At 40.8% G+C, this 12,937-nt stretch overlaps 2 protein-coding genes across 6 annotated transcripts in view; one reads left to right on the plus strand and one right to left on the minus strand.

Moving 5' to 3' along the window:
• csf2rb (colony stimulating factor 2 receptor subunit beta) overlaps nucleotides 1-7,213 on the plus strand; it is a 38,815-nt gene extending 31,602 nt beyond the window's left edge. Inside the window, exon 18 of one of the 2 annotated variants that reach the window (XM_061749858.1) lies at nucleotides 6,691-7,213. In XM_061749858.1, the coding sequence (XP_061605842.1) occupies nucleotides 6,691-6,736 (46 nt within the window). In that variant the 3' untranslated portion in view covers nucleotides 6,737-7,213. The remainder of the gene's footprint in view (nucleotides 1-6,690) is intronic. The other variant, XM_061749859.1, reaches the window with a different exon arrangement.
• Nucleotides 276-12,293, minus strand: pdgfbb (platelet-derived growth factor beta polypeptide b). Of its 4 annotated transcripts, none has more exons than XM_061749867.1 (9): nucleotides 11,673-12,290; nucleotides 7,379-7,559; nucleotides 5,924-6,016; nucleotides 4,904-4,960; nucleotides 3,450-3,643; nucleotides 3,172-3,360; nucleotides 2,315-3,083; nucleotides 1,267-1,418; nucleotides 277-1,190 (listed from the first exon to the last, which is right to left on the minus strand). In XM_061749867.1, exons 5-8 carry the CDS (start codon nucleotides 3,576-3,578, stop codon nucleotides 1,285-1,287), a joined length of 1,221 nt encoding a protein of 406 aa, XP_061605851.1. In that variant the 5' UTR covers nucleotides 3,579-3,643; nucleotides 4,904-4,960; nucleotides 5,924-6,016; nucleotides 7,379-7,559; nucleotides 11,673-12,290; the 3' UTR covers nucleotides 277-1,190; nucleotides 1,267-1,284. The 4 variants fall into 4 exon arrangements, with proteins under 4 accessions (XP_061605849.1, XP_061605848.1, XP_061605851.1 ...); XM_061749866.1 differs by having other exon boundaries at nucleotides 5,920-6,016; XM_061749865.1 differs by lacking the exon at nucleotides 7,379-7,559 and having other exon boundaries at nucleotides 276-1,190; nucleotides 3,450-3,640; nucleotides 5,920-6,016; nucleotides 11,673-12,293.
• Nucleotides 12,294-12,937: the final 644 nt, after the last annotated feature.

A 12,937-nucleotide genomic window follows, 5' to 3' on the forward strand; every position in this document is an offset into this window, starting at 1 on the left:
TGGGGACATGAATTACACAACACTACCTGACTCTTAATCATGTTCTGCAAATAAAAGGTCCACAGTGTACACAAACAAATCTGGACACTTTAACATGTTAAATTGGATGTTTGTGTGTGTGTGTATATATATATATATAAATATATATATATATATATATATATATATATATATATATATATATATATATATATAAATATATATATATATATATATATATATATATATATATATATATATATATATATATATATATATATATATATATATATATACATACATATACATTTTCTTTTTTCTTTTTTTTTTAACTGAGGAATGTGATTGGTTCAACCAAAAAGTCACCAGTGGGAGATGGATGTTGCTTTCAAATAAAAGGAAGGGTTCTGACACACACTAAACAAACATAAAAAGCAAACACGCACTTGACATACAAACTCAACGCCACAATACACTGAAGGTTTAACCTTTTTGCAAAAAAAATGAAAAAAAATACAACTCAAAAAGTTAGAACCCTGACTTGCATGACATTGTTACATAGTGTTTTCAAAACTGGTGAAGGTTAACCCTTAGTAGTAGTTGTGGTAAATAAATAATAATGTAGAAAGCAGAAAGGCCACAGGTGTAACATCATCCCCTGCTCACCTTTGTTTTGATTTGTCATGCTAATCACATCCGCTTAATTCCAGTGTTTGTGATGGATAAAATGGAATTAAATATGGTCGAGACGTATTCACTGTTTTCATTGGTAATTAAACGTTATCTTAGTCAACTTAACTTTGGTGTGCAGCCCTCTTACAATTCGCATGTCATCAGTATAGTAGACCACAGCGTTGCATTTGGAAGTCTGCACTTTGTCTGCAGTCTTTCAGAAACTGACTTTTTCATATATTTCAATATTTATGTCAACATAGAAGTGCAATTTCTCTCTTCTGATCTCAAAACAAGCATCCATGTAGAGAGGTTACACTGATTTCCACAGTTCTGTTCAAATGCAGGAAATATGGCACACATTTTTGGAAAGTCTTTGGGTGCCACTTCCAACTTTTGCAGAAATGTTTTTTCTGCTTCCTTCTTCCCTTTTACTCCATCCAGGTGCAGTTATGGCTTCTTCAAACAATAGAGTCACTGAGGAGTAGTCACTTTTATTAAGACCTGGATTATCCATACTCCAAGTTCACCTTGTGCTCCTGAAAGTCAAAATACATGATTAGTAGCCTTTTTGTGAGTGAAAGACAAAACATCCGCAGAATTCTGTCAACTCACCTGGAATTCTGAAAGGTTTTACATTAGCATTGCTCTCATAGCTGCCTTGCTTATCCGTTTTCGATTCTTCCTCATCCTTCTCTTTGGATGTGCTGGAGGTCTGGGCCCTGCTGGATCTGTTGAACGTTGTTTGGTGGCCATGGGCGTTATCTCTGTGGGGACAAGAAATAATGTATGGATTATTTGTGTTACACCAAAAAAAATGTACAGTACAACAGCATTTTGGAGCATTTTGGAGCTTGAAAATGTAAAGAAAGTGTAAGTGTGTACAAACCAGTATGGAAGTGTGTCAGCCTTTTTCAAAAGCCTCTTTCACTCTGGCCATCTAAGCTATTGTCCTGTGTATAAACTACCGATGTGGTATATATAGGAGGTTGAAGTTGACCCACAAATTCGCAAGCTTCTGAATCCAAATCAGAGGCATAACGGTCAGAAAGCCGCCAGCTGCGATCAGAGTATGTTAAACACCCGAGAGACCCACTTGTCCACGCCACTTTAACTTAAAGCAAGTGTCGTTGTCATGGTGATGTCACTACGCATCTAATTATGTTAATAGTGCAGCCCGCATCAGCTCTTTGAGCACGCACTTGTACCACAAAGTCTTGCTTCGGTGAGTTCTGTCTGAAAGGAACAGGCAAATAAATGCCGGCTCTATTGTTACGCTTCTGATTACTGCAAATATTTAACTTTTTGCTTCTCCAGCAAAGTATGTGTTAATATTAGAAAATGTATGTATGGATAATAATAACTACTCTCGTAGCACCTTTCAAGGGACCCATTAACTATAGTGCTGTCCAAGGAGTGGTGTTACTTTTATTTGTCACACATTGGAGAGTTTTTAAAAGTGGTTTTAGGATTAGACTCGGGAGGATAAGCAGTTGGTGTGCAAGCATGTAGGCACTACACTGTAGTGTTTCTTTACCACTGGCCCGGTGAAAACTTTCGAGAATCCCATTACAAAAACTTTTTTTTTTACAGAGCCATGAAATTGTTCCCTTATGCACAAAATAAAGTATGCTACTTGGGGGAGCAGTGAACTGTGTTGTACCTGGCCACGGTGCCGTTGTTGTTTGCAAGTAACGATGTCTGCTACGTAGGAGGCGTTGCTCCTCCTCTCGTTTCTTTTGCTGTTGTTTTAGTATCTCCTTCTCTTGGTCCAACCTCTTGTGAAGCAGGAACAGCTCTTTTCTCTCCTCCTCTAACCTTTGCTGTGCAATCTGCAGAATTCTCACCTCCTCTGGAGTCTTGTTGTCTCTCCGCCTGGTCTGTTCCCGAGGGTCCGGGTTGGGTTCTTTGGTGGGTCTGAACCTGCTCCCAAACCTGCCAATGGCTTCCTCAATTGAACTCCACTTGGTTTGAGGTTTTTGAGTGACAGGCTTTGGAAATGCAAATTTTTCTTCCTGCCTAGATGGACTGTGTATTTGTGTACCTTCATTCCTGCCCTTTGGTCCATCAATAATCATTCCTTCAAGATTGATGAGCCCCATATTATCTTCTAACGTTTTAGTCATGCCAACATGAGCCACTGAAGACAGAGTCTTGTTTCCTTCTGACATCCTTTCTTTGGTCTCCTTATTCTCCATTTGGGTTTTAGTCTCCAGGAACCCTGTGGAGTTGTGTGTCCAGTGTGGGCCAATGAGAACAGACTCTTCAGGTAGAGATGATTCCTCTGCAGCCAGACTGTAGCCTTCGCCAGGCTGAGTGAACGTGTCTCCTCTGGGGCTCCAGTGTTGCTCCAGGAGGTCCACCAGGAGGGAACCCTGGTTCTGCTTCAGTTCATCCCACTGATGTAGCTCATCCTTGGTGTGCACCTTGACCTTGACCGTAAAAGTCAAAACAATCTTGTATTGAGTACTGAGTGATGCAATGGGCTTGAACAATATATATGTTTTTAATGTACAGTACCTGTCTGTGTCCTTGGCTGAGCGTCTGGTTGCGATACTGGTCCTTGTGGCCGTGATGCCGGCGAGAGGATTTTCTCTTCAGTAGCTGCTGTCTTGGCGTAGGCTGACATCGGCACTCCACGTGGTCCATTACTGACACCACCGCTTTAGCATAAGTGGGTCTTTTATTTATGTATTCAATCTTCATGACCTACAGAAGATGAGATGATTTACCCTTAATTATCTTGCTTACACCTTGAGCAGACATGTATGATCGGTATGTACAGTGTGGTTGCTTGCCTGCAGATATCTGGTGTGTGTGACAAATGGGACGCACTGCAGGCTTTTGGTGTTACAGCAACCAGAGCAACGCTGAACCTCAACGCATGGCGGCCATAGCAGGAAGTTAGCGTTGCTTCGATCTAACATTGCCCTGGTGACCTCCACTACCTCTGTGCGAACTTTACACACAGCCTGCTGGGCTGGCTGAGCTACTGAGGAAGGAGACCAAGACAATTGTGAGCCTGATAACTGACATTAGAATTAACATGATGATAACTTATATTAATAACACTAGTTTGTTCAGTTGGATTCTGAAGATATTTGAGATGTTATTCTTACATCAGCGCATCAAATCATGAACGAATTTCTGGATTAGAACAATATTTTTTTTTTAAATCGATAATGTGTGCCCCATACACAATTAAAATCGGACAAACCTTTGACAGAGATTGTATTTCTTAAATTTATGATATATTGCCCCAGGGATTTTATATATATACATATATAATGACATCATCCTCATTTCATATTAGACAGGATATTCCACAAGGCAACAAACCCATAACAATGAAAACAACCAAAGCAGCAAAAAACAAGTGATTATAATCTTGTCGTTCTACTTTCCATTGAACTTTTCTGCTGAATCAAACAATACCTGTTCCTTCTAAAATGAATGAATTAGGCTTTTAAAAAAAAAAAAAAAAAACCTCAAACTTCCATTCCTGCTGCTTTGGGTTGACTTGACCTATTTCCATACAATGTTTTTTTTTTTTTTTTTTGCAATCACTGGTGGTGTATTTAATGAGTGACATGTAGACTACAAGCCACAGAAGAATGTAATGCGTGCCGAGTAATGAAATCTTGAAAAAAGAGGACGTGCACCATACAGTATTTCATTCAGGTCTGTCACTATTATTGTTGTTATTATCATTAGTTGCATCAGACCAAACCTATGCCAATATGAGAGGATAGAAAGTAGTTGTTGGAAAATAAAACATTCATCAGGATTAACATATGGTTTAATGCAAGGTCATTATTCTCCTCATGCTGGAGGGAATCCTTCATCGTGCACCAACTGTTGGAGACTGACACTGACCACTTAAGACATCTGCTTTATCATAGATTGCCAAAAAAGGTTAATGGAAATGATTTTAGGATGTCACTAAGACCAAAATTGTCACATTAATCACTGGCCGGAGAGGGGGCCTAATGAAGATGGAGTACGTTTACATTCATGAGGAAAATCAGGAATCCTCCATGCCAGCACTCCAACGTCCTAGTAACACGGTTGTGTGTGCATTTATCATGACATGCACATAGACACATTATCAGACATGTCTTTTCTGGCTTCTTTTTTGACAGGCTTGGGTATGAGAAAAGTCATGCTATGTGATATATTGCTTTGGTAGAGGTTATAGCTGACCAATTTTTCACAAGTGACACGTTTAAAAAAGGGGGCGCGGGGTGCTTACCCAGGCTCCTTGGTAGTCTGTGACCTCCATTTGCTGCTGAGTTTCCCTCCTCCTCATCTGAGACAAAGCAGTAAACACATACAGCCTGTGATTAATGCAAACATCCCAAATAATAGACCACTTTTCATGTTTCTTGTGTGGATTTCTCTCCCTGGTCTCCCTGCTTGTTCTCCTTTAAAATATTAGCTATTCTGAGTTATTGCTACACCAGTAAATGTGTTCTTTGTCCCACTTGACAAGTTGTCAGTATGGTAGGATCGTGCATTTTCAACATTGTCTTCAATATCTCGGTGAATAATACATGCATCTTAAAGACCAAATTCAGGCAAATGCAGGAGATGGGTAACTACGAGGGCGTACAATTTGGTGCAGGTCCACATGGGGATGGTTTGGTTTTGGTGGAGGTCTGCACTGTCCTGTGTGAGGTTCTGGTTTTATATTAGTGGTTGAACAACTAAATGTTTTTTTTTGCCGGAGTCGATTAATCGATGTCATTATTTTTTTCAGCACAATACAGCATGCCCCAACTAATTTTGCGCCACAAAGCACACATAAACACTTGAAAGCCCTCAGTACATTGGCCGATTGGAAGACAAAATGCCAAAAACGTTATTTGCGAGTAGTTGACTTCAAGCGTAAAGCCAATGCAGAGTAGTGAAGTTGACTACTGTACTAATCAATTCAACCCTTATTTTATTTGCAAAAACATTTTATCACATGAATCCAATTGACTGTGCTGTCTTTGTTGACTTAACATACTTTCGCATGTCTTTGTAATAGTTAATTAACAGATATTTGTTCATCTTTTTAATGCATACAGCATCATGCAATCCTCCATGCAGTGTGCGAGGGGGGAAAAGACAAAACATTCATTACATTTTTTCCTACAATATGATTTGGGTAAAACACAAATGTGTGACATATTTTCTTCAACATGTATCCATTTATTATTAAAACTGTGGTAAAATGATCACATGTATGCAGAACGAATTGAATTCAAATGAGCAGTTCTTTACCTACGGAATCAGTGAGCAGAAGCAGCTGAAGATCTTCAATGGACGAGATGGGACTGTTTCTAACCAGCTCCACCAGGGCTGCAGGAAGTGGATCCCCCTGGGGAAAAAAACCACACACACAAAAAAAAAGAACATAAATAGAAAAATCTTTTTTTTTTTTTTTTTTTATAATCACGGTTAGTTAACAGGGTTGGGATAAATCAGTACTGGAACCCATTGCATTTGGGTGTGGATGCATAGAAATGTGTGAATCCAGGAATGTTATTGTTAACACTGTGAAAAGGCATTTTAGACATTTCCCTTAATTTTTCAGGTAGTAGCCTCTTTTCAGGGCAAGTACCAACATAGGCAATTTAAACAAGTCAAAATGGACACCACACAACTCACTATATTGGGCAATAGAAATGTTTTTTTTTTTTCATTGAATTTGCATTGTGAAGAAAAATAGATGCATGTGCAGGAGGTGATACTTGAAGGTGTTGAATTTGGTGTTGATCCAAATAACGGTTTCTTTCAACATTTTCACAAGTTAATGATAAAATAACACTCGATTAATCCTTGTATTTAACTAAATGCAACACACCACATTGTAATCATGAGCTGACTGTGGGTTTAACCCCCCCCACCCCCCTCCCTCAGTCATTATTGGGCAAAGGGGGTGACAGTGGTGGAGGTAGGGGGGTGAGTATTAACCAAAGCAGACACACAATGGTCACTAAGAACGGGTTGAATGACTATTGGCGTTGTGTCTTCTCATCTGCTAACATTTAGGGGTCAAAGGAGCCAGGAAGGAGCCAGGAAGTGGGGGAAGGAGTGATACAGAGAGAAGAGGAGAAGAGAAGGGAGGCAGGCACATGTCAAAAAGGAGGGATAATAGATGAATAAAAGACGGGTTAGAATGGACAAGGATCAGACATGGGGTTGGGACACTTGCTCACACTGGTTCAAAAGCTCTGTGGACGCTTTGCCATAACACACATGCAGCCAGTGAAAATGATCTTCAGAGTGTGCCAGGTGCATCATGAGACAACTCAGGAGAGATCTGAATGTAATAAAAGTTTTTGAAACTACTGTTTGTGTTCTCAAAAATCTGAAAATTGTCATTTTCCATTCAGTTCAATATATTTGTAATAAGTCATGAAATGTCAATGGTATATTACATTTTAGTCTTACTTGAAAGTGCATTCGAAATAATAAATGTTAACAAAATATGGCCTAGAAAGTCTTTATCGGATAAAATGATAAAGACACTTTTTAGTACAGCACTTCTTCCGTGCTGCAAGACTCCTTTTTTAGTCCTGTTGTTAATTTATGGTAAATAGTCCAGCACAAACATAATACTTTTGGGATAATACTTATTTTTATTGTCTGACACTTTCAACACAACAGAATGCAAATAGCTGTAAAATGTCCTGTATGTACAGTATAAGCATGTTCATCTGAAATCTGGAGAATTTACCAAATTCCTCTAGGAAGCAGGTTTCAGCCAAAGGAAGCAACCATCCGTGCATGAGCAAGTATTTCGACCGGGCCCGTACTACTATATGCCTTTTCCTGCATTGTTGGTTGCCCTTTCAGAGTCTCCAACAGGCCGGCCGGGAAATGCCTGCTGTAATTCCGCTCCCATCTCTGTTGTAGAGCTGCAGATGCCCCAGAGGAGTCATCATTATTTCCTTTCCTCGCCAACAGAGCGAACCTGCTTGCTTGGATAATTGTGTCTGATGTTAATTATAGGACGTGGCCCTTTTTTCACAGCCCTGCCTGCTGTCATGAAATGTAATTCTAAGCAGTGTTTAGAAATGTATTTCTAAACGCTTGGCTTCTGTTAAACAAACCTGATGTCAAAAAAAAAATAATGCGCAGTATTGATTTTTGCAACTTAAATCTATACAGGAAATAATAGCATTCAGTATGTCCGGTATTTAGGAGGGATGCGCACACTCATAACACAAAGAGAGTTGTGTATTAGAATTGGTTCATTAGGTCTGATTTCTGTAAAAGTAGCAATATGGTAGCGACTCAAAAGCGAAGTGACATTCATTTGAGAGAAAAGGTTCGTTGGTCAACTGATGATTGTAAACTAAATATCTGAAGTGGACACCATCTTGTGAAATCTGGGTCATTGAATGGTTTGCTCCTGATGAAAGAGACAATACATTAGTTAAACAAAAACAAATGCTAATAATCTACAATAACAAATGTCAATTCTGTATAATGAGCCTCCATCCATCCATTTCATGTGACCTACATATGCAAGCTTGCCTCAAATACCCCTTGACTTAAGTTCAAAAATAGTTTCCATTATAAAAATGATACTCAAATGCAGGATCAATTATATGTTATTGATGACACAGTTATTAGGGTTCCTACACTGAACATATTACATAGGTGAGGGAAAGAAGTGTAACCCCCTCAAGCTGTTGTTACACATCAAGTCCATTAACAAACACAGTGAAGGTCAGCTTCTGGTTAAAGGATGAACTTAACTTATTTAAAATGGCATCATGCAAATGGGAATGTCGGTGCAGCACGCCAAAAAGACTAGCACAGTACAAATCTTCCCTAGCTCTTTTAAGTGGAACTACATCAAAAACAAATGTCATTACATATTAGTGCATGTATAGCATAATCACACTGTTACTGTTGCACTGGTCTTGATTCTTGGTGTAGCACTACACTACTAGCGATTAAACATTTATGTCGTTTTACCGTTATACGCCCTGAGGTCAACCATAACTACGATGTGGCCCGCGACCAAAACAAAGTTTTACACCCCTGCCATTGTGCATCAGTGTTGGTGAATGTGACTGTGACCGCAGAACCAGAAATTAAAGTTAAATAGAGATCCCCTAATCAGGTAGACTCGAGTGGGCCGCCTCTCTGGAGCGTCTACTGGACGTATTGAGGAATGCCAGGTACGTCTGCAGGGGAGGAGCAGGATCGTCTAATCGTATGTAATTACGGCGGGCGGGAGGGAGGGAGGGAAAGAGGGCTTGGTTGTGTCTCAGCACACGTGGGATTTTTCACAAGTGGTCACTGAAATTAAAACTAATTGCATGTGTGTGATACATCACAGACATGTGACTTGGATGTGTTTATTTTAATGAATGGAGTCACCAATCGCAGGACACGTAGACAAAGAACCGTTTAAACTCACATTCACATCTATGGACAATTTCGCATCTTCAGCATGTTTTGGGAATGAGGGTGGAAGCAGGAGTACCTGGAGAAAACCTCAGCGAGCATGGGGGGGGGGGGGGGGGGGGGGGACATACAAACGCCACACAGGAGAGTCGAGTTTTGAACCCAGAGCATGTGGTTTTCTTATTATTCCCCAGCTTGTTTTTATTGCAATTAATGGCAGCACCCCCACTCAACAGCTTCATTTAAAAAAAAACATTTTGTCCAAAAGTTTAGATGTTCCAAAATCTTTTTACTTTTTGGGGAAAGGGTCAATAGCGAGCTCTTGGATAGCAAAATAATGACATCGCAATGTTGTCAAAGTATTTGCTCAATTTACTGAACAGCCAATCAGATTGCTCTGATGTCATCACTATGCCGCTCACAGCCCCCAGAAGGCGTACTTGCACAGTGTCTGCATATTGTTATTATATGCAATGATATATTATTAGAATTTAGGGGAAATTATCATCGATGATGCAGTGCATTTGTACACCACTGCAAACTACAACCATAGTAATAATAATAATTTTTTATTTTTTTTAAACAGGAAATTGAATCCCTCTGTGACAATGTCAGTTACTATTTTGTTTGTGGAGTTTTTTATTGGATCAAATGCAGGCGTTTTGAATTTTGGGGCTAGTGTATGTGTAAATGTGTGTTTTCCCTTTGGCGGTCGCTTGTTGAAACAAATGGAACTTTCAAAATGAAGACCAAATTCACCATTCAAAGACTGACTGGCACACAACACTGTGTGTGACTTGAAGCCATTTTGATGATAATAAGGATGTTTGAAGTTTGCATATATGCCTTATTCCAACTTTCAAAGTTCAACTCTGGGAATTCCCGCTTGTATACATCAAAGTCCTTTCAACTTACGCCCATAAGGCTGCCTGTCAAAATTGAGGTTTCCTTTAAATGTGCTGCCTACAGAAGGCATAAAAAACAGCCATTGATGTCAGGGGTTTGCAAGTTATCCATCACATACAGGTATATATATATATTATTTTCATTTTTTTTATTGTTTCACCTTTATTTCAGGCACTTTGGAAGGAAATGACGAATTGAGCCATTTGTTCTCGCATGAAATCATACAGATTCATCTTTAAAACCCCAGAAGACTTTACTAATTCCGTCGTATGTTTTATCTGATGCTCCTTCCAGGGAACAAGTGACTTCAGCCCTCCTGAGTGAGGATAACTACCCCAAACTGTGACATGTTTCAATGTCTTTTAATCCCATTTACATTTACGACTGCTTGTTCAGTTGTCAGGAAATATTTCATAGTGTAACACTGAAACTGATTTAATGTCAATTACTATTCATTCCTGTTCAGCACTGGATAGTGTAGTGGTTGGTACATGCTACCGCCGTCGTAAAAGCAACTGTTCATCCCTATTCCACTCTGAAATGTTTTGCCTTCCTGTGCATGTGAGACAAATGCATCCTGTCGTTTTTTTTTTGTTTTTTTTTTACAGGTCTTCGCATGATTCAACATCCTCAGTGTGTTATGCGAATAGATTTGTATTGTAGCGTCACGTGACACATGAATGTGAATAGCTTGTCATCTTAAGGGCTAGTATTCCGAACACTATGTGGAGTTGTCTGGTATTGTTAAAAGTAACATAATGTAATTTCCTGGTTGCAATCCAAACACATGTTCATTTTATAATGGAGTTACAGTGTGTGTGAGAGAGAGAGCAAGAGAGAGAGATACAGCTCACTGATTTGTGGTAGTTTCACATCTGGAGCAGCAGCATCTAAATGCACCATGTGGTGCATTCAGGGAGCCTATCATGCTGCACTCACAGCTTATTGCCTCCTCACCCACAGAAGACGACGTATACGTGCACGTGCACGTGCCTGCCCCTGAGCAATCCTTCTTATAGGCACTTAATGGCAGGAATAACTGTTTACCTCGCCAAGCAGCCCTCTTTGAAGTGAGACTTTTATTATCCAGCAGGTGCTCTTGAGTGATTCAGGGGAGAGAGAGAGAGAAAAAAAACATTCCCTTGCACCTAATGAACGTATACTGTTGAAAGGTACATCAAGGTTGAAACGGTACATCATCATCATCCCTTCACAATGTGGCAAACTATATCAGTAAACTAGTTTATATGGTGGCAATGCAGTAAGACTTACTGGCCACAAACATTGGCTACACAGAAAATGCTCAGCTGTTTCCAGTGTTGTACCTTTTCATGCTACTCAATAGTAAAATGACCAAAGGACCTCTTAATATTGCCATAGTATTGCTAATATGTTGCAGTCCGCTCCACATCTAAATAATCTAAACTACTGCACCGCATTTCGTCTTTCTAATTTGATATATATTTTGTGTTAGGGTTATTTGTTACTAAACGGCGTTTCGATTCTTCTTCTGTTGACAATAAGAAATGGTTGAACATGATGCTTTGTAAACTTGACGAACAATAACACCTGATGTTCAAGCAACGCCTCAACATTTTTCCCCACAGCTCTTGTCACCTCCCGTGGTGCGAGTGTACCTAATCAAGTGTCCGACGCGCGTGTACGGCGTGAAAAGTCGCTGCAACTGCGAGATGCGCACTCACCTCGGCCGCGCCAAGTCGCACGCACGTCGCCAGTAACGCGAGCAGCAGCTGCGCGGTGGAGCTCATCTTGCTGCCCAGCCTGGAGCTTCTGCGACGGGCCGAGCATTTATGGAGGCTCCGGAGGCCCGCTGTCCTCGGCCGGCGGGGACACTGGCTCTCCCGACCCGGACAGTACGCGGCTCTCTCCCTGCGGAGCGCGCCCCGAGCTGTCTTCGCACGGTGACGTCAGCTATCCAGAGGTCGAAGATGAGGTTGTAGAAGGCAGTCCACCGTCACCTGATTTTGTCCCCCCCAAAAAAACTTGATTTAATCCGCATAGATCAGCAGCATCAGATTGCTGTGTGCGCCAGACTGATGCGCGCCTGCGTTAGTCCCCCCAAAAAGTTCCAAGCACCACAACAACCCGGCGTGATCCACGCTTTGAAAAGTAGCCTACTAATTCTAATAGTCATTCAAAGTGCTCCAATTGTTATCCCCCCCCCCCACCCCAAATAAAATCTTGTTTTTCTTGAACGTGATCCAGCAAGAGGTCCTGTCCTGGCAGCTTGCGGTCCTTTGGGTGCTGGTTCTGCTTCTCAGGAGGTCGGAGAGGCCTGATGAGTGCGATGGGCTCGAGCGCACTTCCAAGACTCTGCTGTTGGTCCGCTCAACATCATTCTCTCCCGCCCCCTGCCTCAGGAATGGCTCATCATCTGCATAATAGCACAAAGCAACACACCACTTGCCGCAATACTTCCCCAAATCATTGTACGCACATCCTTTACACTTTGATTCTCCTTCTTCTGTATGAAATGAAACAAGGAACACAATTATAAGTCACATTAGGTTGAAGGCTTCTCTTTATTTGTCTCCCATAGGGAGAAACTCGTCTTGGCACAAATACCAACAATCATACACCACATAAGTGGTAGGAAGGAAAAAAGTTGGCGTTTTCTGGTCTCTATACTTTTGTGTTCTGACAACTTTTTACTTTTGCTTCCCACTTCTGAAAACCGATTCAGTATCTGTACTTTCTACTTCTTTCTAGTGTTGGGAACCATAAACCGATGCGACCGGATATCCGTTCGTAAAGGCGAGAGATACGACTGTATGGGTAGCAGGCTCCATAATCGATACAAAATCGGCCAGGAATCATTAGATACATTGGTTGGAGGGCTGTGGACCGGATATCCCGAGGCTAGGAATCGGTTGCCTGAGGTTTTACAATTTTCTTCTCTTAAAACAAGTGCGAGAGCTCTCGCACTGTGCGCAGTGGACATAATGTT

Source organism: Phyllopteryx taeniolatus, chromosome 16 (genome assembly GCF_024500385.1).
Source record: "Phyllopteryx taeniolatus isolate TA_2022b chromosome 16, UOR_Ptae_1.2, whole genome shotgun sequence".
NCBI classification, from domain to species: Eukaryota; Metazoa; Chordata; class Actinopteri; order Syngnathiformes; family Syngnathidae; genus Phyllopteryx; species Phyllopteryx taeniolatus.